Source organism: Gossypium hirsutum, chromosome A08 (genome assembly GCF_007990345.1).
Source record: "Gossypium hirsutum isolate 1008001.06 chromosome A08, Gossypium_hirsutum_v2.1, whole genome shotgun sequence".
NCBI lineage: Eukaryota > Viridiplantae > Streptophyta > Magnoliopsida > Malvales > Malvaceae > Gossypium > Gossypium hirsutum.
In genome coordinates, this window is record NC_053431.1 from 104595318 (window position 1) to 104618913 (window position 23596).

The 23596-nt window shown below is 33.3% G+C and overlaps 2 protein-coding genes and 1 long non-coding RNA gene across 4 annotated transcripts; 2 read left to right on the forward strand and 1 right to left on the reverse strand.

The window, feature by feature from the left end:
* Positions 1-455: 455 nt before the first annotated feature.
* LOC107940385 (uncharacterized) lies at positions 456-2149 on the forward strand. The gene is made up of 3 exons (XM_016873808.2): positions 456-734; positions 1027-1091; positions 1266-2149. The coding sequence occupies exons 1-3, from the start codon at positions 585-587 to the stop codon at positions 1843-1845; spliced, it is 795 nt and encodes a 264-aa protein (XP_016729297.1). The 5' UTR covers positions 456-584; the 3' UTR covers positions 1846-2149.
* Positions 2150-3133: 984 nt separating this feature from the next.
* Positions 3134-6020, forward strand: LOC107940382 (uncharacterized). 2 transcript variants are annotated; one of them, XR_001695433.2, is made up of 3 exons: positions 3134-3992; positions 4441-4920; positions 5037-6020. It is a non-coding gene; the product is annotated as an uncharacterized lncRNA (long non-coding RNA). The 2 variants fall into 2 exon arrangements; XR_001695432.2 differs by having other exon boundaries at positions 3135-3992; positions 4441-4912; positions 5037-5864.
* Positions 6021-18461: 12441 nt separating this feature from the next.
* On the reverse strand, positions 18462-19462 carry LOC107940387 (brassinosteroid-responsive RING protein 1). Its single transcript, XM_016873809.2, has one exon. It carries the CDS (start codon positions 19136-19138, stop codon positions 18632-18634), a length of 507 nt encoding a protein of 168 aa, XP_016729298.1. The 5' UTR covers positions 19139-19462; the 3' UTR covers positions 18462-18631.
* Between the last annotated feature and the right edge of the window lie 4134 nt (positions 19463-23596).

Consider the following 23596-nt stretch of genomic DNA (forward strand, 5'->3'; position numbering starts at 1 on the left):
TTATTTTTAATAAAAAATTAAATTATTATTTTTTTATTTTATTTCGTAAAATTATTCTAATGAACCAAACAATATACTAAAATTACTTATCTGTTTTATTTAATCAACCAAACTTATTTCATTTCATTTTATAATAAAAGTCAGATTTTAAATTAATTTATTAGTAATTTACAAGAAACCACTTAATTACACAACCCATGACGTGTAATAAAGGCAGCTTTCTTTTATCCGGAAGTAAAGAAAAACCCAAGGACAAAATGGGCAAAACGGTGAATACATAAACAAATCGAAAGGGTTTGTGAGATCTGCCAAATAGAAAATCCCACGGTAGAAAAGAAGGCATAAAATTTTAAAATTTGAATGATTTTTTCTATTTTAAAATCTCGATTTAATTAATTAATAATAATATTAGCTCTAAATTTTAAAATTCGGAAATTACAGGTCTGAATTCTAAATTTGACCGAAAGGGATAAATAAACGCTGCCCTTCTTTCGAATTTTTCTTTCAGGAGTTGTCTCTTAATCTCCACCTCCACCATTTTTTTCCTTTTTAAATCTTTATTTGGTTGGATAAGCAATAAGATTATGAGAATTCGAAAGAACAAGAAGCTATCGTGGTTGATATATCCGCAAGGTTCAAGGGCTGAGAGTGTTCTCGTTTGCCGGCTGAACCAGTCACCATGGGATGTGAATCCTTTACCTCAACAACCGTACTCTTCATATCTCCACCACCGAGTAATTAACACTTTCTCGTCGCTCTTTATTTTCCTTGTTTATTTCTTATACCAGATCTACTTTCTTCTCCTTCACCATTGCGCTCCCTTTATCTACATTCCTCTTTTTTCTTTTTAGGGTTTTCCCCGTTTAGGGTTTTAACAAAACCCTAAATCCTCTCGTTATCGTCTATTTTCCCTTCAGAATACTCGATTTTGGTTACAGGATCTTTGTCGTTTCATTATATTAGTTTTTTACTCGGGTTAGCTTAGTTTATTATTTTCTTCTTCTTCTTTTTTCTGAAATAATCCAGTTAGAATACGAAGATAGTTTTAATGGAAATGGGGGCATTGGCGATTCTGTCGGTGCTGTTGAGAGGTAATTTACTTCATATTCTTCGATTCCACTCCTTTTTATCAATTTGCATCATGGTATTGTATGTATTAGGGTTTTTTCTTTAAAAAAAAAACGAAAAGAATAAGGCGAGTTCTTGAAAGTAAAAAACCCAGTTTGTGTGTCTTGAAAAGTGTTGCGTTATTGGTCGAAACGCAGCGAGGCTACGATGGTGGGGAGTAAAGAGCAAGCGATTATGAAAGTGGGAGGCATGATTATCGATGATAATGGCGATAACGATGAGATTAAAACAGCCAAGAAGACCCAATGCCAAGAAGAGGAGGCTTTGCTGCAATCTTCCAACAACAACAGCAGTAGCAGCAGCGATAGCGGAAACAATATGATTCCCACATCGTTGACCAGCAAGAAAGCCGATGATCAGTTGACTAGGAGCCGCCGTGGATCACGAGCCCGAACATCCAGGAGAGGTGGCTCATCATCGGCATCGAACCTGAATGATTTCTACTATTATTCTGGGTTTGGACCGTCGTGGGGAAAAAGGAGACACGGCGGTGATAAAGAAAGCGAAATCAGCAAGAATCTCGTAGAGGTTGAAAACAACGACACTGTTACCACTGCCCAAAACAATTCGACGCTGTCGTCTTCTTCACAAATCGATGACAATGAGGAATTTGATTATGTCGAGGAGGAGCAGGAAGAGGATGACGAAAATGAATATAGTGGCGAGAAACGAACGAGAAAGCCCATTAAAGCAAGATCGTTAAAGTCACTAATGTGAAAAAAAAAAGGTGTGGGTTGTTTCAACTTAGCTGAAATGATTGTGTTTTTTCGTTGATTTTATGGTAATTGTCTTTTAGATTTTGACTAATTTTAATTTCTTGGCTAATTTGCTCGTGAGTCGAGTGAACGACCAATATGGATACCTTAGTTAATATCTGAAAGGGGTAGGGTTTTTTTTGTAATTCCATCATATTATATCCTTTTCGGTCTGTATTTTGCTGCGATGATATTTTATAGATGGGGACGAAAATCTTTGCTCAAAATAGTGCCCCGTTTAATGTCATGTTTCTAGTCCATAAGTACAGTTTTTTTTGGGTCAAAATTAAAATTTCCCATCCAACTTTTCTGTTTGGAAGATTATTTCTATTGAAATAATGTTTACCTTTTTTCATACTCTTCAAAAAATTATATCTTATACTAATATTCAGACATGTGTCCAACAAAAATATGGAGCAAATAGGACCTTAGTCCTCACACAGAACACACTCTTCACATAGCCCACCATTTTTAAACTTAGTCTCATCGCACATTGTCATTTTGGCACAACACATTTATAAATTATTATAAAAAATATTAATCCGAAGACTGACCTAAGAATGTGTTCAAACTGCATTGATTGAAACATTGGGGATAAGTTCACTTGGATGTTTCAAGGTCCCAGCAATTGTTTGCATGCCCGGCCCAAAAGTGCTCCGTTTCAGACCAATTGGACTCTCAATATGGGGGCTATAAACCTAACTTGTTTCAAGCATTATTTCCCACCTAAGCTACTTGTTTGAAGAATGTAGGGACCATATTATACAAGTTTTTCTTTAATTAAAATATATTATATTAAATTATTAAAAATTGGTAGAAATTTTCTAAATTTTCTTAAATAATATTTTTTAAAAGTAAAAATAATATAAATATTTAATTTTAATAATGATGATAGTTTAAATTATAATTAATATAAATTAAGAACAAAAATCAATAATTAAAAAAATGAATATATGAATGAATGTGTAAAATTTACATTTTAGGGACTTGAAGCAGATATTTATATTTTCTAAAATTGGATATTAAAAACAGTATATAAAGACTTAATATTAAGAAAAAAAATTACAACAGGACTAAGTGTGTACATATTTATAGTTTTTTCGTAATATATGACTAAATCAATTATAGTAAAGATTATTAACATATATGATTCTTGTTACATAAATGAGTATTTAATGTTGATATATATATATACTTTTGAGAATAATCTTTTTGGTTTTATTAATGGGATAATGACCAGGCAACAAAATAAAATACAAAGAGAAACAAAGGAAAGACACAAGGTAAACTCTAAGCCAAAAAAGTAAAGAAAAATTGAAGAGCTAACAGAAACAACTCAGAAAAATCCTAAATTCCAAAATCAACACAGCTTGAAACCTTAAAATTAGCAGAAAATAAATAGCCATATCCTTGTGAACCGACCAAAAGGATGAATCTCCTCATAAAACACACCGAAAGGATTGAGACAGGGAGAGAGATTGAGGGAACCCTTTTCCCAAATCATGAAACTCCAATCCCAGAATCCAACAGAGCAAACTAACTGACGTTGGGTCAATCCAACACCGATCCTTCGCTGCAACTTCCCCAACCTTTGAAGGGGCATCTTTCACCCAGAAATCGATTAGTTGAATCTCTCCTACCCAGCACCGTTATTGCATGCACGACAGAGTTACATCTTCGAAGCTCGAATTTGAAACAACAGAACTCAAAATTTCTCGAAAAAGCTTTTACATCCCAAGTAATTTGGCCGAAGAGTTAAGTAATCTTCATAATTTGTTTGCAATTTTAGTATTATAGTTTTTGAATCACTCTCCTGGATGACTCGTTGGAATCTCACTTCTTGAACAAACTGTAAACCATGTAGAGCCTTCACCATACCAATTGTAGAAGCCAAGTATGGATACGATACCCTGATCTTAAAATTTGCCCAATATAGTCCCATATAATAATCCCTGAACTCACTTTATTTCTTGGTCCGAAGTAATCAGTATCCACATTAATCTTGACCACAATGGCAGCGGGCGGGACCAATGGACTACCGCAACAGGAAGAGGGTGTGTCAACACAAAGCTCAGTATCTGATATTCACTTCCATAGCTGCGAATAAAGGTAACAACTTCGTTTATACTCTGCAAAGTTCCTACATGTAGAGATTTGTTCCGCGCATACCATAGCATCCAAACTGTAATAGCAACAATTTCTTTATTATCTATGGTTGAATGTTAAAAAATCTAGCATAACCAACCAGAAAACCTACCTCGGCCACTATTTCAGGCCATTGGAAATCCAACTTTCCTCGAACCTGCTTTGTAAAATAGCAGTCACGACTAGCATGAATGGTTGCTTCAGCCTCCAATTGACATTGTGGACATAACTGTCCTACTGCAATTATTTTACAGTAAAAAATTTGCATGGTTGGAACATAATTTTTAACAAATCGCCAAAGCAAAATTTTTATCTTCGACCTACAGTTTAAAAGCCATAATTGCTTAAAGATAAAGCGTTCAGTAATACCTACAGCACACAGACTTAATAAAGCTTTATAACCACTGTGCAGGGATTTAAATAACGGTCGCGGTCGCGTTTTCGGTCGCGTTACATTTATCGCGGTTGCGGACATAACGGATGCTATTGCGGTCATCGCAGGTGTCGCGGTCGTGAATTTTTTTAAAATTCGCACAATTTATTGTAAAACATTCCAAGCCCTTTCCACAACTTCACTACTCTCCTTACTCTCTTCAGTAACCAAGGGCTTAACTTGACCACTTAGTTCTCCAATTTTACCGACTATTGCATGGCTTCCACTTTGTTCTTTACACTTGTGCACGTGTAAATCAAACAAACTCCTCTTTGTTCTTCACTTAAATTTTTTTATCAACAAATTCAACGTTTCATTACTTGAAAACACAGAGGAAATACACCCCCAAACTACTTTCTTTCAAAAATATTTCAGGAGAAAGAAAGTGAGTGCAAGTGTGCAACAGTTGTTCTGGTTTCAACAGCAACATGGATATTGCTTCAGCCTACAAGTATATCAGTTCAACTTCATCACTGTCGCTTCATGGCTCATCATCTTTATCCTTGCTTCACTTTTCCTTTGGGGAAATGTTCTCAGATTTCTCAGATGTTCAAAGTCTCTCATTTGTTTTTCAGGTGGTCATACAATCGGCATATCCCATTGCCCGGCTGTTTCGCGCCGGTTGTACAATTCCACTGGCCCCCGCAGAATCGACCCAACCATGGACAGCAAGCACGCTGAAAACCTCAAGATCTTAGCTACTACTCACTCTTGCTCAAAAGAAGGGGTGGGCTGTGAACCTAAGCTAATTCTTTTCTCTATTGTACCTGAACGGAATCCCCAACCTTCATCTCATCCTTCAATCTGATGCTGCTTTAACCACTGTAACGGAAAATAACGGGAATAGCGGCCCGTTATTCCCGCAATTGGCCGTTACCCGTTAAATTGCGGCCGCGATCCACCGCTATTGGTGTGACTCTGCTTCATACCGCTATTTTTAGCAATAGCGGTTTCGGACGGCGCCACTACCGCTATATAACGGCCGCTATTCCGATATCGGTCCGCTATTTAAATCCCTGCCACTGCGTACTGAATATTTACCTATATGCTTGCCAAACCATATACGTTTATCATTCTAGTTGTTCATTGATAATGAGATGCTCATAATGGCGTCCGCCTCTCTGTGAATAGCGATCTAATGAGTCTAGTATCCCAAATTTTTGACTCATGTAGAATTAAATCACTAACTTGATCCATACATGTAACTCGCTTCGTAGTGACCTTCCTCATATACTTACTCGACAACCAATAATCTTCCCATATTGACACCAAGTGACCTGAACTGATCTTCTATTTCAACCCTAATTTCAAAAACCTTTTGCACTCCAAATGCTCTTTCATGTCACAGAGAGGTTTGAGCTTAAATTCAACTCAAGAAAACCTATGTTTGGGTAACACTTCGCACGAATCAATCTTCCCGAGAGTGATCCAAGGTTTTCAAGAAGCCAACATCCCTATTTCACCAATAGAGCGATGTTGAACTTTGCCAAATCCCGAAAACCCATCCCCCCATCCTCCTTCAAATAACATAGTGTCTCATAAGAACACCAATGCAACCATCTCCTTCCTCCTGATTTTTTCCACCAAAAATGGCCCATCATAGCTTCTATCTCTCTGTAAAAAGAACTGGCAACAAGAAACATGGCATGTCAAACATTGGGATGGCCTGTAATACTGCCTTTATAAGAACTTTCTGTCATCCAATAGATAAAGTTCTTGAGCCCCAGCTATTTAATGTACTTATACATCTCTCATTTAGTCCCCTAAAAGCCTCCATTTTGTTCCTTCCCAGGATCGATGGGAGCCCCAAATACTTTTCAGGATTTTGAATAGATTGTACCCCTAAAGTTCAACACACATTCATCCTTTGAGAGCGGGGCCCATTCGAGCTAAAGAAAGATCCTGATTTATTAAAATTTACCAATTGTTCAGTATATTTCTCTAAAACCCTTTTTAAAGCAATCGCCCCTTCTAACGATGCCTCTCAAAAAAATTACACTATCATCAACGAACAGTAAATAAGTAACAGTAGGGGCATACCAATTAATACGAATTCCCTTTAGTCAGCCTTGCATGGATGTTGTGCGCAATAATGCAAATAAGCCTACACTATAGATTAGAAACAAATATGGGCTAAGGGGATCCACTTGACGTAATCCACGGCCGAATCAGAAAGACTTCCTCACTTTTCCATTAAACACAACCGAGAATGAGACTGATTCCACATATTTCATCACCTTTTTGATCCACCCATCCAAAAAACCCATCTTCTTGAGCATCCGCCTTAAGAAAACCCACTCAAGTTTGTCATAGGCTTTGCTTATATTTAATTTTAAAGCAATAAACCGCAAGCTTTCATTCCTCTTATTCTTTAAGTAGTGTAATATATTGTAAGCTGCTAGAATATTATCTGATATAAGCCTTCTACGTACAAAGGGACTTTGAGCCTTATTAACACATAAGTGAATCACCAACTGTAATCTATTCACAATCATTTTTTATATACTTTTGTAGAGAATATTACACAAAATTATTGGTTTGAATTTAGTCATGTTTTGTAGATTATTAACCTTTGGGCTTAAAACCACTCTGGTCTCATTTATCTCTGCAATGTTCTATTCACTAGCCAAAACTTTTATACAATATGTAGCCACCTCTACTCCCACAATATGCGAAAATCTTTGATAAAATACTGCACTGAGTCCATCCTCTCCCGACACTTTTAAAGGGCTCATGAACTTAACTGCATCGCACACATCCATAACCAAGAAATCTCGTAACAAATTTTCTTTCATATATATCGCAATCAAGTCTTAGTTGTAATAGCCTAATTTTCAGTGGTGTCAGAAATAATGATTCGAGATCACTAAATCTGATGAGTAAGTTTGAAAATTTAATAAATTAATATTTATGAGTTAAGTGTGATTTCAGAAATATTCTTAAATTAGTGAATTTTGTGATTTAAAAGAATTTATTAAGTAAATTGGGTTAAAAATGAGGTATCGGAACCTCGATTTTATAAACCAAGCCGTAAATGTTTATAAGTGTCATTGAGCTAGAATTAAAGTTTCGTTAGAAAATTTTAACGTTTTGATGGTTAATTAAATAAAAAGGACTAGATTAAAAAAGGTGCAAAACTTGCTAAATAAAGAAATAGTGATTAAATAGCTCAAGTAGTGAATAATGGAGGACCAAAAAGGCAAATAGACATTAATTAGAAGGCTGCGATGACATGTGCAGGAAAATAATCTTGAATTTGGATGGTTTAGGGATAAAATGATCATTTGGCAATTGAGATAAAATTAAATAAAGACCAAATTAAAAACCTAGACATTTCTTCATCAATTTTCAGCCAAAAATAGCCATAGAAGAGTCCCTCTAAGCTGGTTTTTCATATTTTTGTTACATGTGAGTTCAATTCTTTCTTTTTTCTTGAAATTTTTATGTTTTTGTGACTTTTACAACTAGGTCCAACTATTTAATTCATTAGTTTTGATTTCATGAGTAATTTTGAAAGTTACCGTTGATGAGTGCTGGAAGTTTATGATTAATTAACATGGATTTGAAACTTTAATTTTGTTATATGATGATTTTATTAAGTAATTTTGATAGAAATTGATTTTAGGACCTAATTGTGAAAAAGATTAAATCTTAGGGTTTGGCATGAAATTATGAATGTCAAAGGCTATGAAATAGCCTATAATACTTAGGTAAAGCATTAATGAGAAAAATTAGCTCAATTGATGGGTTAATTGATCATGGACTAAATTGTAAAAATTGTAAAAGGTGGGGTAAATGTGTAATTTTGAAAATTGAAGGGTATAAATTGTGAAGTGAATTAGAATTGAATTAGATGCTAATGAATGAATAATTTTACATTATAGATCAAGAACCCGAAGATAAACGCGAAGAAGAGAAATTAATAGATTAGTCCCTGAATTTCTAGAACTTCTACAATCTACCCCACAGTTCATATGGTTGAACTTTCATGATAAATTGTTGATTTATGAATGATATAATGTCTTATTTCATATATTTGTTATTGAATTATGATTATTGTGATATTATGAAAATCAAATTGAATATTCAAATTAAGTGGAACGCATGATTGAGTATGATCATTCTGTGACACAAGAGGAATTGACGGATAAGACCATGGTTGGACCATGGCAATATTTAAATGTAAGACCATAGCTGAGCTATGGCATCCTGATGATAAGACCATAACTAGGTTATGGCATTATGAGTGTAAGTTCATGGTAGGGCCATGGAAATATATTTGTAAGACCATAGTTGGACTATGGCATCAAGTAAACGATGTACTCAGTTCCGTAAGACATTCTCTAATTTGAAAAAGATTGGTAAGTGTCATATGGATTAAAGTGATAGAATTTAAGTAGTTATTGATATTGAGCTCAATTAGGTGAATTCATCATTTGAAATTGTGATTGGCAAGAAGTGATAGTGAATTGCATGTTTATGATTTGTTATAGTATGTTCGGTAAGATTTAACTTTAAAACCAATGAACTTACTAAGCTTCATTAAGTTTACTCGTGTTGTTAATGTTTCTTGTAGATTAACGTGAGATTGGAGGATCGGATCAACATATCAGGCCACACTATCCAGATTTCTCCAGTAGATTTTGTAATACAATTCTATGGTTTATATGGCATGTAATGGGTTGGATAGAAAAGAGTTGAACTTGAATTATGAATTTGAATGATGCATATATATATGTTTGTTTGCAAGAATTTAGTAGTAGATATTAGTAAATTAATGAATGGAGTTATTTTGGTAAGTTTAAGTAAATGAATTTTGCGATGACATATTATGTTTAATACATGATATTGGCTTGAATTGGTTGCTTGGTTGGGATATATTAGTGTATTTCTATGTTGTGTACAGGTTGATATTAAAAAAGTGTGAGAAAAGTGGCCTTAAAATTAACTATTTCAGCCATATGGGCGTGTGGTCCCTACTCTTAAAATTTTTTTTAAAATTTTAAGAAAAATTTCTTGAGCGTTTGGTTTAGTTCCAATTCACTTCTAAAGTGTATTTTGGGCCTCGAGGGCCTATTTAAGGGACAATATTAATGATTTATGATTGATTCTTAATTTGTATAATAAGGGTAATGAAATATTTGAAATTAGTTCGTAAAGTTTGGTAATGCTCTGTAACCTTGTTCCGGCAACGAATAAGGGTTAGGGTTGTTACATAACCCCTTGCAAAACTTCATCAATGCCCATTGAGCCCTTCGAAGGGAAAAGAGAAAGAAAATAGTTTTTGGCAATTTTCAGCATATCCGAATCACCCTCATACAAAAGTGCCACTCTTGTCTCTCAGATTTGACATGTGATTTCTCTTTCTCCTACGCGAAGCAAAATCATGAAAATATGTAATATTTTTTTCACCATTTTTCAACCAGTTAGCCCTCGCCCGTCGTTCCCAATAAACCTCCTCTTTATCAGCCTTTAAATTTAAAGCTAATTTCATGTCTATTGTCTCTCTTAAAATTTCATTCGTAGGGTAGGTCTAATTTAAGTACTGGAGTCTCTTCTGTAAATCATATCTTGTTATTGAATGATTTTTCCGTAATGTATTGAACCATTTATCAAGTCCAACTCTTACCTCCCCTAAACATTGTGGTACCCCACAAGTAGTGGACTCGCAAAGCCACTGTACCTCACTCTTACAGGGTTCCTCCATGACCCATGGACCCTCGAACTTAAAATGCGATACCCGTTTGTTACTCCACTTTGGACCTGTATGTAACAACAAAGGACAATGATTAGAAAAAGAGTGGACCAAATGTTCCAAACTATAATTCGGGAATCTTACCCTCCATTCATCATTTTCCACACCTCTATCAATCCACTCTCGAATATTGTCTTTGAAGTGTCCCTTCTCCCAAGTATACCACTGACCTCGATAACCCAGGTTCGATATCAAACAATCCTCCAAAACCACCTTGAAGTTTCTCATTTGTCTTTCTTGACGTGGCAAACCACCTTTTTTTTCCAGTCGAGTACACAATCTCATTGAAATCTCCTATTATCATCTAAGGAACATTTGGTAAATCATCCAACTGTCTTAGTAAGTTCCATGATTCCTTCTAAAATCTCTCATCAAGCACTTCATAAAAACCCGTACAATGCCAAGTATTTCCTTCCCTATCATCCTTTATCATCACGTCAATATGCTTTCTCGAAAATGATCAAAAAACCACCCTGCAAGTTTCTTTCCAACCCAACACTAGACCACCACTTCGTCTGTTTGAATTCACATTCATACTATTTTGAAATCCACATTTCTCTCCAACTGTAGCCATTCGAGACGCACTTAGCTTCATCTCAATCAAAAAGACCATAAAGGGATTTAAGCCTCGCAACATATGTCGGAGATGTCGAATTATCCAAGGTCTCCCCAAACCTCGGATATTCCAACTTATGAGTTTTATTGCGTCCGACTGGCCTACTTAGCAAAGCTTACCGATATCATAGTTTCTGAGTTTTATGCCAAAGTATCCATAATTTCCTTCGAAACATTCGAATCCTCATCCTTCACCTCATTCAGTTTCGTATGTGACCTTTTAGAGCCTTCCGAGTGGTGAATTAGTGTATCCTCCCCCTCCACTAGCGACATTTCTTCATCATAGTTAACATTAGTGCAATGACCACTAAGTTTCAACCCGTCTCTCCTTTTTGGGCTTACAGACCTTATTTCCATCTCCTTATTCAGTTTAATTTGGAATACATTAGAATTGAAAGCACTAAAAACTCCTTGATTTAAGGGATAAGATTTGGAAGAATCACCCCTAATCCCATCTACATTGATCATGGAATTTCTAAAATTAATCCCTCTTCCCTCCCCATCCTCAATCAATCATTTGCACTTCCACATGGAAGCCTTCCGCGATAGAGCGTGTAAGGAAATATCCCATTGAAAAACAATCTTATGCTTCAATGTTATAGCCCGCAATGGACAGAAACTTCCCCATAGCTTAACTTCCCACACAAAAAGCAAAATAAAGACTTTCTCATAAGCAAAACAAGCATATGCACATGTACTGTAACACCCCCTAACCCTTTTCCAACATCGAAATAGGATTACAGAGCATTAACTATCACTACGGTTTATAACACAAATCAAATAAAATTAAACATTGTATAATTCAGTAACATATCTTATTAACCCCTTTTGATGAATATTCAAGGCCCATAGAATTTGTTAAGAACATATCGGAATTCAATCAGAAGCTTATAAACTTTTTTCGTAAAAGTTTCAAAATTTCTATTAATGAACAGTACCACATGCCTGTGTGGTTTAGAGACACGCCCGTGTGTCTTTAAGACACGCCTGTGTTGTCACTCCGTATGACTCACCCTGCTAGGACACACCCATGTCCTTTACCCATGTGCTTCTTTGACTTATAAACCTAGAACAAACTAGATTTACACGGCCAAGATGCACATGCTTGTGTACTGTGGCCGTGCACTTCACACGGCTGAGGCCCACGCTCGTGTCTCTACCCGTATGGCCATACTTGAGCATTCTGTTTACTACATTTTAGATGCAGGAGACACACAGCCTGTTCATATGCTTGTATAAGGCCCGTGTGTCTCACACGGTCTGATCAGATGCTCGTGTGCCACTCCGTGTGGACTCAAAATGAACCTTATAGTCCAAGTTTACCAACCCTGTAAACTTTAATAACAAACAAATTAAAATTCAATCTTTCAACCAATCCAAAACATGGTTAAATACATCCATTTCACATTAAAATCATCAATGTTACGATCTAACTCGAGTGTATTAGTAAGTGTTTAACATAGAACCTCCAGACAATATACTTCGGTATCATTCAAATTCAATTCAAATTAAACTATGAAAAGACCATATTATTTGGCATAGGTCTTTATATATATATAAACCTTTAACATTCTTACATTAATAACATTCATACTCAAAATAACCTCAAAAGACAACCTAGGTACATGCCATTTCTCAAAATAAGATACATCACCAAGTATTTGAGTTCGGGCTTGTCTTGGATGCTGAGTTGTTAGTCGCTTTCTTACCTAACCTATGCACGGAAACAACCTTACATTAAGTATCCACTCAGTGGTATTTCTATAAACCAATACTTAAATCATTATTAACACAAAATGCATTTAAGCTACTAAATTTCAAATCTAATAGCACTAATTATATTCAAAGTTCTTTTTCAATGAAACATTCAGTTCAAATTAATATCAATCAACAACAATCGATTTTCAGTACAGTAGCACAGTCATTCAATAGTCTTGTATGGTAATTACCCTATTAACATAACTCGGACCTTGGTGGATACACGGATCTAACCAACACACCAGTACGGCACATTGTGCCTCATCGACATTGCCAGAGAAAATAGTAACAGTATGGTACATAATACCTCATCAGATTAAACCGAGGTATCAGTAACAGTACGACACACAAAGTGCCTCATCGACACAAAGTCGAAGTAACGCTACGACACTATTAGTGCCTCATCGACTCAAGGTCGAAGTCCCTGTACACTTTCAATCCTATGGCATGCCAATTATATCCAACCTAGCCCGACATTGTTAATAGGGTATTTATTTCACTAACAATTTTCAGATAACAATCAATATACATTTCAATTCAAATACTCACAACTCAATTGGATTCAATACAATAATAGCAATACTTACCTCTATACAACTTACCATATATATATAATAAATGCATTAATATTAAGTTTGGTTTATAGCAATACAAACCGTAATTTTTCGGATTACTCCTCGTTAACTTTCTCTTTTCCTTTCTTTTTTGATGTCTTCGGTACTACATTAGCTACGTAAATTAAACAATTTATACTATTAATACAACAATAATTCACAATAAATAATTGAATTTCTATTTAATTCATATCTAAATTTTCAATTTAATACTAATTAACACATTTACTTTTACCACTCAATTCATACCCCATTTCTATTCAATTTCCTATCATATTCTCCTTAAACATTGAATATTCATGGTAAAACCCTAATCTCAAATTTCTTTCAATTTAGTCTATCAAACATAAAACTTATAGCTTCTTTTACAATTTAATCCCTTAATCAATTCCAACTTGAAATTTATTCAATTAAATCCCTAATTCAACAATTTGTTCAACATAACCCATGTCTAAAAATCTATTAAATTTTAAAATTTCCACTTACATCAAGTAATATTTGTCTCTAGGACTCCAAAAACATCAAAATAATAAAGAAAGGGACTTAATTGACTTACCAAATTAAGCTTGAAGCTTTAAATCCCTAATTTCCCCCTTTTTCTTTTCTCCTTTCTTTTTCTCCCAATTTTCGTTCCCACTTTCTGTTTCTCTTTTTCAATTTTGTTTCTTTATTTCTTTTATGTTTTAATATATGCTTTATTTTATTATTATATTATATTATATTAATATATTATTATATTAATTTTTTAATTACTAAGTATATAATATATGTATATTATACATACACATGGAATAATATTTTCCATACATTTGGCACTATTCCCTTTTATGGGTTATTTACTAATTTAGTCCCTTCAATTTTCTTTAGTCTATAATTAAACTTTTACACTATATCCAATCTAGTCCTTACACTAAATTAGCCTTAAGTCAAGCTAATTCACCTAGCCAAAATCTAATTAATCACTCAACTAACATTCGTAAATATTTCTAATAAATATTTATGAACTCAATTTTCTGAAATAGTAAGCCAGAAACTCGATTTTCGATATCTATAAATTTCGGGTCATTACATGTACCAATTGGGAGCACAAATCTCCTCCTTCTGCATAGTGAAGAAATTAGATTAAAATAATATTTATTTTAAATTTTAGTAAATAAAAAAACTTAAACAAATAATTAAGGTACCAAATGATAATTTTTTAATTGTGCCATATTAAACTGTTTTCCTTGAATTAACTTTAAATTGCTATTTATATATATATATCTCATTAAACACAATCTCCCGTAGTGACATTGGTCTTGTTAAATTAGGAGTTATATTAAGTCAGTCACTTTTGATCTCTCAACATTGATTTTTTTAATCTACAATACTCTAAATTTTTACGTGGATTTAAGTTTCTTATTTGATAGAAGGTGAGATAAAGAAAGTTAGCAAATTCAACTTTCTCTTGTCTCCATGGGTGTATTTGGGAGGGCCTATATTCACAACCATAGCTTCAGGCAACCAGGGAGAAAGGGGCGATTCAGAATTTCATATTCCATGCCTACAAAAAAAAAAACAACTGTATTTTGACATCATTGTTCACAGTGTAGCAGAGCTTGCTTGGAATTTAAAGTCTTTTAAGTTATTAAAAAATACCTGAGAAAAGGATGGGTTGGGCACAGAATCCAGCAATTCACTATAACCATCAAATGTAAGAGCAGAAATAAAAGAAGAAAATGGATGCAGAAATGGCCGACCACCACCATTAATGCATTAACCATTTCCGTAACCAATCAACCTGGGAGCACACTAAAACTACAGCTGATCAACACTTCATCACTACCAATGTTCATGCATATAATCATTCAAAAGAAGAGTCTTACCAAATCTATAACTTCAAAAAAGAACTTGTAACAGCCTGATTTTGGGTCTATTAGAAAAGTGGTTTTGGGACCACAAATTCGACATAGAAAAATGTGTTTTTATTATATTTTTATGGTCTACAATTTCACAGAATGATTTCATGAAAATTTCGTTGGACAATTTCGACGTTTGGGCACTCAATTTAGTTAAAAGGACTAAATTGTAAAAAGTGTAAAACTTAAGTTCTAGAAGCTAGAGGTGTCTAATTGCTATGAAATTTTAAATTGGAGGTCCTTAAATGGTAATTAGACCATTTGTTAATTTTTTGGACAAAAATGGACATGAAATAGGTGAAATAAAATATTTTTAAGTTAGGGGCATTTTGGTTATTTAGTAATTAAAATGAATTAAAAACAAAATTAAAAGCCAATTTTTGTCCATATTCAACCCCTTGGCCAAATTTCACATGAGGAAGACATAGTTAGGATTTTTCAAGCTTCCAAGCTCGATTGTAAGTCTATTTTAGCCCCGTTTTTAATGTTCTTTACATTTTTGATATCCTCGTTGCTCGGTTTAGCTATTTCCATCATTATTTTGAGCTAGGTTTGTCTTTAAAAATTTACCCATGAATGAAATGCATGTGTTTTGATGTTTTATGGAAAAATATGAAAGTTTGGGGTGTGATAAATAACTTTTACTATGTGATTTTTGATGAAATTGCATAAAGGACCTATTTGTAAAATTTGCAAAATTATGTGTAGAAAATGTGATTTAGTGAAAAATGTGAGCTGCTATAAGAGGGAATATGAATCAGCTAGGCTTAGGAATTAAGAAAAATAAGTGCTTTTCATCTTACGAGCCTAGAGGTAAAATTGTAAATATGTGAAACTTTAGGGGCAAAAATATAATTTTTCCATAGTGTGATTTTTGGACTAAATTGAATAATGTGAGTATTGAATGAGTTAAATGTGTTATTATAGATTAAGAAAGATAAGGAATTGACCTTGATTGGGGAAATGAAAAGGTTGTGGACTAAATTGCAAATTCGTCATATTTTGCACCGAGGTAAGTTTGTATGTAAATAATGCATCGTTTTTATTTACATTATCACATTTTATTATGTTTTATGAAATGTGGCTGAATATTGAATGAAATTGACAAGTATCGAAAAGTGAAAATTTCCTGGTTGAACATTAGGAACAAAATAGGATACAAGTGACATGTCACTAGTGACACAAGTGTGGTACTATGTGAAGGCTACTTTGAGAAGAGATAACTTGGTCACAAGTGCGGTACTATGTGAAGGCCATTTTGTGAAGAAAGATAGCTTTGGTCACAAGTGTGGTACTATGTGAAGGCCACTTTTTGAAGAAGGTAGCTTTGACGACAAGGGTGGTACTACGTGTAGGCCACCGGGTATCCGTTATTATTTTGATGTGTTCAATGGGAAATGACTAGGTGTATTGAATATGACTATGTGATGAATAAGTGCAGGTACGTATGTGTAAACTTATGAGCAATGTGCTCGATATGCGATCGAACTTTGGTAAGATTGATATGGAGTAAGTGTTACAATGAAAGTATAAAAAAAAACATGAAAGCGTGAAATTTAGTAATAAAATAGTTTTGGACAGCAGTAGTTGTGTGACTTTGAAAAATCACCAAAAATGTTGAAAATCGAATTAGAGGTTGAATAAGATATGCAATTAAAGCTTATTGAGTCTATTTTCATACAAAGGAAACCGTGTAAGCAAAAAAAAATTATATTATGAGATATTTGAATTTTAGTGAGACATGGTCAGAATGATTTTGGAATCCACTGTCCTGATTTGGGAAAATCATTAAAAAATATAAAAAATAATAATTATTGGTTATAATTTATATGATTAAAATCCATAATGAGTATATTTTCAAAAGAAATAAACAGGAACATCATCCGAATCCCATATGAGGATATAATTAATTTTTAGTGAAGAGGGGATGGAACAGTTAGACAACCAAATATGGGTGAATTTAAAGAATAAACTGCACTTATTGACTAAACCAAAAATTCTGAAAATTTTGTGGTAAGAATATATGTGAGTTTAGTTTATGGAAAAATTAGCGGATCTTAATTTGGAGTTCCATTGCTCTAGATATAAAAAATTTAGTGACTATGACTCAAGTCGACAGTTTTGTTATGAAAAGTGAATATAACAATTATCCGTAATTGTTCCGAAATCTCTATGATACTTGATGATATTGTGATAAATTTTAAATTATGTTATGTGTATGATATCTTATGATTAACGTTGCTTTTTATTTACATGCCAACTTACTAATCTTTGTAGCTTACTCCCCTTCCTTTCCCATATTTTATAGCGGTGTATGTTAGCTCGAGTTGGAGATCGCTGGAGATACTATCACACTATCAAGCTGCATGTTGGGTATAAGTGAATGCAAACCCCTTTAAGTTTATGGCATGTATAGGGACTTGGTTATTTGGTGTATGATTAATTATGATTTGGCTAAATGTATTAGCTTGTGATGGCTAAAGTTTGGATGTAATTTGTAGCCATGCAAATTGGCTTATATTGGCTAATTGGTTGTAAGCCCATATAATTATGTACGTGCACATGTCAATGTTTTGTGATGTGGTTTATATTTGCTTGATATATAATGGATATGAATTTATTCATATGTTAATGCCTTTTGAATGTAAATTTAGCATGAAGTGATTGGGTAAGGCATGATGTTATAATGCATGCTAGATGATGGTGTGAAAATGATATGTTATTGCTTGATGGTAGTTGTTTTGAAGGCATTTATATGCCATGAATTGTGTCATGTGATGTTGTGTGAATGTGTGCAAGTAAGGGTGGCAAAATGGCTAGGAAAATAGCCTTGTATTTGTCCACACGGGTAGACACACAAGTGTGTGTCTAAGCCGTGTGTGACACATGGTCTGCCCACATAGACGTGTGCCTTGGCCGTGTGACCTCATTTGGCACATGACGTCATAAACAAAGAGTTACACGGGTTGAGGGCACGAGCGTGTCCCAAGCCACATAGGCGTGTGACTTTCCAAAGTATGAAAATTTTTCTAAGTGTTGTAAAAGTTCGAAAGTTTTCGGTTTAGTCCCAAACCACCCCTAATGTATGTTTTAGGCATCGTAGGCTCGTATAAGGGACAATAAGTATATGCATGAATGGTTTTAAATTGGATGAAATTTTATGACCCGATTTTTTATGAATGTTTATGTTTAAGTCCGGTAATGCCTCGTACCCTTTCTCGGCGTCTAACACGGGTAAGGGGTGTTACAGAACTTTCTTTATTAATATCAACTTAGTTAATTTTTGCATTATCAGCATTATTAGAGGTTTTATATTGGTTATTACTTATAACTCAATCAAACAAAACATATTTGTAACATTCAAAACAATAAGAATGTATATAGAAAACTTTGGTTTTTTTTTTTCCAATTTTTATTGGTTATGCACCAAATTGCCATATGTAATATGTACAATTTTCATAAGCTGATTGCCAAAAAGAAAAAGAAAAAGAAAAAGAAAAAGGGCCATTCTCTGTCGCCCTTGAAAGAATCTACAATCCTGGAACCAAACTGTATTCGCCGTAAAAATCAGCAATCCCAGAAGCAGCCCAGAGCTTTTGATTAAACTCGTCTTGCAACTCATCGGGCATGAATGACGTCCTACAAAGCGGACACGTTTTCTTATCATGGTCCATCCAACGGTCCAAACATGCCCTATGGAAAACGTGTCTACAGTTCCTCAACCACCTGATCTCTTCCCCACCTTGGAACTCGTACAAGCAAACAACACAGCTCTCTGGTGGGTCCCCTACGATGACGAGCTCCTCGTACTTTATGACTGGAAGTATCTCCAGGATCAGGAGAGCTGATACGGGCGGATGCTCGAGTGTCGTTTGGGTTGGATTTTCGAGCCAGACTGCGTCTGTTTCGAGGAAATTGGTGAGTCCTAAGAAATTAAAAAATGCGGAGATCAGATTACGGATGAAACCCAAAAAGGAAAGCGTGTGAACCAAGAGTTTTGGCAAGAAAACTTCAGTGTAACCAACTGGAAACCCCATGAAAGCAGTTTTACAAAATATCGTATATGTAATTATATCAACAATGGAATCAAAATTGTAAAGAGAAAAGCCTTTGTTTACGTAAATATAGGTAGAAAAAAGTGGAGAGAGACAAAGTGAAAGAGAAAACAGGAAGCTTCTGCATTCAGCTAAGCTATGTGGAAATCCACTAAATAATTATTTATACGTACTAAGATGTGAGTGATTGGGTCACTGCCTGTAACATGAATCGCACAAGTTGTGATTGGAGGGTGAGGGTGAAATTAGGAGTTACGACGCTGCCGTTTTTGGGGTGGTCTCCCTTTGGGAACATGGAACAAGTACCATCTCGTCTTTTTGTTTACTAAACTAAATAAAATATTAAGGAATGAGATTTGAGATTGTTGAATTATACAGTTATTACAGTTCAATAACTATTTTTTTAAAAAGATTGCCTTGTAATAAAGCAATATATATTTTTTGGTTAAAAAAAAAAGGTAATATATAGTTGAGTGGTATTGGTTGTAAAAAGAAATGTTAGGACAACCTTTTACTTTAACTAATAAATGGACCCCCAAAATGCAAGACTTAAATTTTGTCTTAAATACAAAAGCTTGCCTTCCACTGTCTCTACTAACATTAATTATTTCTAAAGCAGCTGTGAAAGCAATAATTAATTTCTCGGAAAACAAGGATTTTAAAGCTGCAATTCACATTTTATTTTTTTATTAATCATTTCCAAACTGTCCATCGCCATCACAAATCATTGTTTGGCCTTTGCACGCCTCACCTCTTCATTATTCAAGGGTTTATTTTATTTATATGCACTACTAATTAAATATTATTTTTATTATTTCCATTCGATTTTTATAAATATTTTAAAAACTGCATAAAAGATAGATTTTTTTTAAAAAAAAATATTATAAATGGATGCGGAGCTGAAAATGAAAATAAATAAAAGAAGTTACATGTGATTGTGAATTACAAATAAGAAAAAAAAATTAATAAAAAAAGATATATTGGTATTAATTATAAAAGTATTACCATACTCCCTGTAATGTAATGCTTTCAGCTATCGTCCTCCTTAGAAAAAAACAGTTTCTTAACAGCATGATTCATCTTCATTTATTTATTTAAAATAAAATATATTTGGTTGTTGGATGTCATTAAAAGATTTATTAAAGTTTGTTATACTCCCTTGCGTTTACAACATGTGACAATATAACAAAGTGTTCATAAACACCCCTCTACTCACAAGTAGCTGGCTAGTCTTTAGAAGACTAGTGGCTTGATTCCAATTAACCTCTTGTTCTTCTTAGAAGGGTCTTGGCTGATCATCTCTGCAAACTAGTTACTTGCTCCTTTTGAAAATGTTTTGCCTATTCATTCCTCAAGACACTCACTCTTTTGTTAAGAATGTGATTGTCAGGCTATCAAACCTTACATGAATATTAACAACTCTACACCACAACTCAGAAGGAATAGTAAATGAGTCTCATCACATGCATCCTCCCCAAACACTCAGCAAATGATGACTACTTCTCCAGAAACAGAACCTCCACTATATATACCCCCAGCTCAATGAAGAAGGGATCGATCCTCAAATATTCTAGCCTTCTTACTATCCGCAACCTCTTTTTTACTCACAATATTACTCCATCTGCTCTCCACCCAACCAAAGTGAGCCAACCTTCTTTTACACCACCATATCCTCCTTCATGTCACCTCTCTTGTTGATATCACACATCAACAAAGTTTACAATTATTAACAGTTATGTGATAAATTTTAATGCATCAAAATATATTTTAAAAAGTGATTTTAAGATATTCAGTAACAAAATTAAATGAAATATTTTGGGAAAAAAAGACCTCATCAAAATATAATCTTATGTTTAAATTTTGGTTTAAAAAATAAAATGTCATTTTTTTATAATAAATAAGTTTTAATCATTAAGTTTTAATAATTTTTTAGTCTAATGATATATAAGATTGGATGTCCCAACGCATTATGAGTGAAAGTTGAGATTGACTATTTGAGGTCTGAAAATGAAACCTAGATCCTTTATTAATTTAATAAAATGATTTCAAAAATGAAATCTGGATGCTTAATAATTTAATACAATGATTGATAGAGTAATGCTCAAATTAGTCATGTCGTGTACTAAAATAATGTAAAGTTTAAAACTGTAATAATTAACAACGGCCTCCACACAAACATTTATTTGTATTATAAGTGAGTAGTTAGTATATTAGTAATATATTTTTTTATTTTGTAAATGATATTAAAAAATTAATATGTATAACTTGTAAATTATTAGATATAATGATAAATTATATTATACTTCAAAATAGAAGATTCAGATTTAAAATTTAGACGATATTATTGAAAAAATTAAATTCAAACCCCGAATATAAATTTTAAATACTGTAAAACTTCAATATTTGTTATCATTATTAGAAAAAATGATCGAATATAGATAGAAATAAATCTTAAAAAAAAAAGAAAGAAAGAAGAGAAAAATCGTCGGTGAGAAGAGCCCTGGCCAACCAACAAAGTGAGATGGGTGGATTAGGATATGGTCCTTTCGAAAGCGAAATGGGTGAAAGGATGCGCGGCGATCAAGTTCCATCACTTACTCTTGCCCCTGTACCTACTCCGTCTCCGCCTCTTCTCTCTTTCATCAACTCCCATGCTTATCATTATTAAATTATAAACAAAATGTACTTCAAAGTCAGTTTAGTTCTAAATAAAATATTATATTTATAAAATTTAAAATTTTTAAAAATTATTTATCACATGTAAATACATATAAAAATTATACACAATAAAAACGCAGAATAGCATTAGAATGGGTAAAAATATTAAAAGAAATATTCTATTGGAGCGTTATCTTTTTTTGTAAATGTTAGTGGCATCAATCTAAATATTAACATTTGTAATTTTATTTATTAAAATTTTTAATATAAAAAATACAAAAAATATCTTATAACAATATAATTTGTTTAAAATATATAAAGATACGTTGATAATTTCATTAATTGAGTTTAATATTAAATTGATTTGTAATATCAATTTAATCAACCACTTAAATAATAATATAAATAAATTTGTTAAATAATGATTTAATATTAGTTAATTAAAATAATAGAGGAGTGTTTAATAAGATAGGGAGCATACATTCACCCAATTGTTGTTGCTATCTAAAATTTGGTTTGATGGGAGAGTACAATTCATGATCACATGGTTATCACGTTGATTGATAACATGACAAGTTGAATTATGGATGACAATTCTCCATATCTCGTGTGATATTTCAAATCTTCGGTTTCTTCCCATCACTATACATGGAATTAAATGCATATTTTGGAAAATGGGTAAATGGGTGGGACAATTTATTAGTACTATTTTATGCCAATTTTCATTTTAGTCCTTATTCCTTTTAGATTAATCATGAATTATTGAAGGAAATTTTAGTAATTTCTTATATCCACAATTTTGATATATACATGTATATTACTTGCAATGTGGGAAGATATTATTCTTATAATAAATATATGTATAAAAAATAATTGAATTTTATAGATTTTATATTTATTACTTTAGAAAAGGGATTTTTAGTCATTTCCCAATGCATTATCTATATTTGTTTTATAATTTATAAAAATTAATTCTTTCAAAATTTCGTGGTTGTCTCTCTTAATAATACCGCTTTCAAAATTTAAATTCAAATCTTCTTATTGAAAATGCAATATATCTTACTATTTCATTCATCTCCGGTTAAAAAAAAAAACTATGTTAGATGTATATTATTTTTATTTGTAATTATGGTTATCCTTGCATTTGTAAAAAAAGAAGAAGCATGAAGGCATTAAAATTTATATGATGGTTGGTTTCGTTTTGGTTCCAATTATACCGGGAGATGCATGCAATTTTAGTAATAAATCAGAATAATTAATCTACGCATCAATGAAAATTTTGATCTATACCAATTACATTAACTTGTTTTACTCAATTCTAATTACATCGATCGAAACATAATGCACTGACTAATGTATGAATAATATTAAAACATATAAAAATTCAAACTTTTTTTTTCTGGTGAAAAGATAGAAATACAAAGAAAACAACTTAGACCCTCAAAGAAGGATCTTAAAACAATTTTAAACCTAGGCTCATAGTATGAATTGACTTAGCCAGACTATCAGCAATTAAGTTATCCTTTCTAGGTATATACTAACAGCTTGTTTGGTTTGGTGTATTGGCATAGCCAATACACCCCTAATCGGTGGGCCCCACCTAATCCGGGTGTAACACGTCGTTTGGTTTGATGTATTGGTAATACGCACCTAATCCATTACCTTCTTAATCGGTGAAAACCACCGATTTCTATTCCCCCCTCTTTGCCCAGATTAGCTACCGATTGAGCATCACCTCCCTGATTTGCCCTCCCCCCATCCCCTTGTTTCTCTTCTGTTCCT

Excerpts from the sequence above, each read along its gene's own strand:
- LOC107940385 (XM_016873808.2), top strand. The coding sequence starts at position 585 with ATGAGAATTCGAAAGAACAAGAAGCTATCGTGGTTGATATATCCGCAA. Across the intron at positions 735-1,026 it reads CTTCATATCTCCACCACCGA|TTAGAATACGAAGATAGTTT; the intron begins GTAATTAACACT and ends GAAATAATCCAG. Across the intron at positions 1,092-1,265 it reads TCTGTCGGTGCTGTTGAGAG|CGAGGCTACGATGGTGGGGA; the intron begins GTAATTTACTTC and ends GTCGAAACGCAG.
- LOC107940387 (XM_016873809.2), bottom strand. The coding sequence starts at position 19,138 with ATGGGGTTTCCAGTTGGTTACACTGAAGTTTTCTTGCCAAAACTCTTG.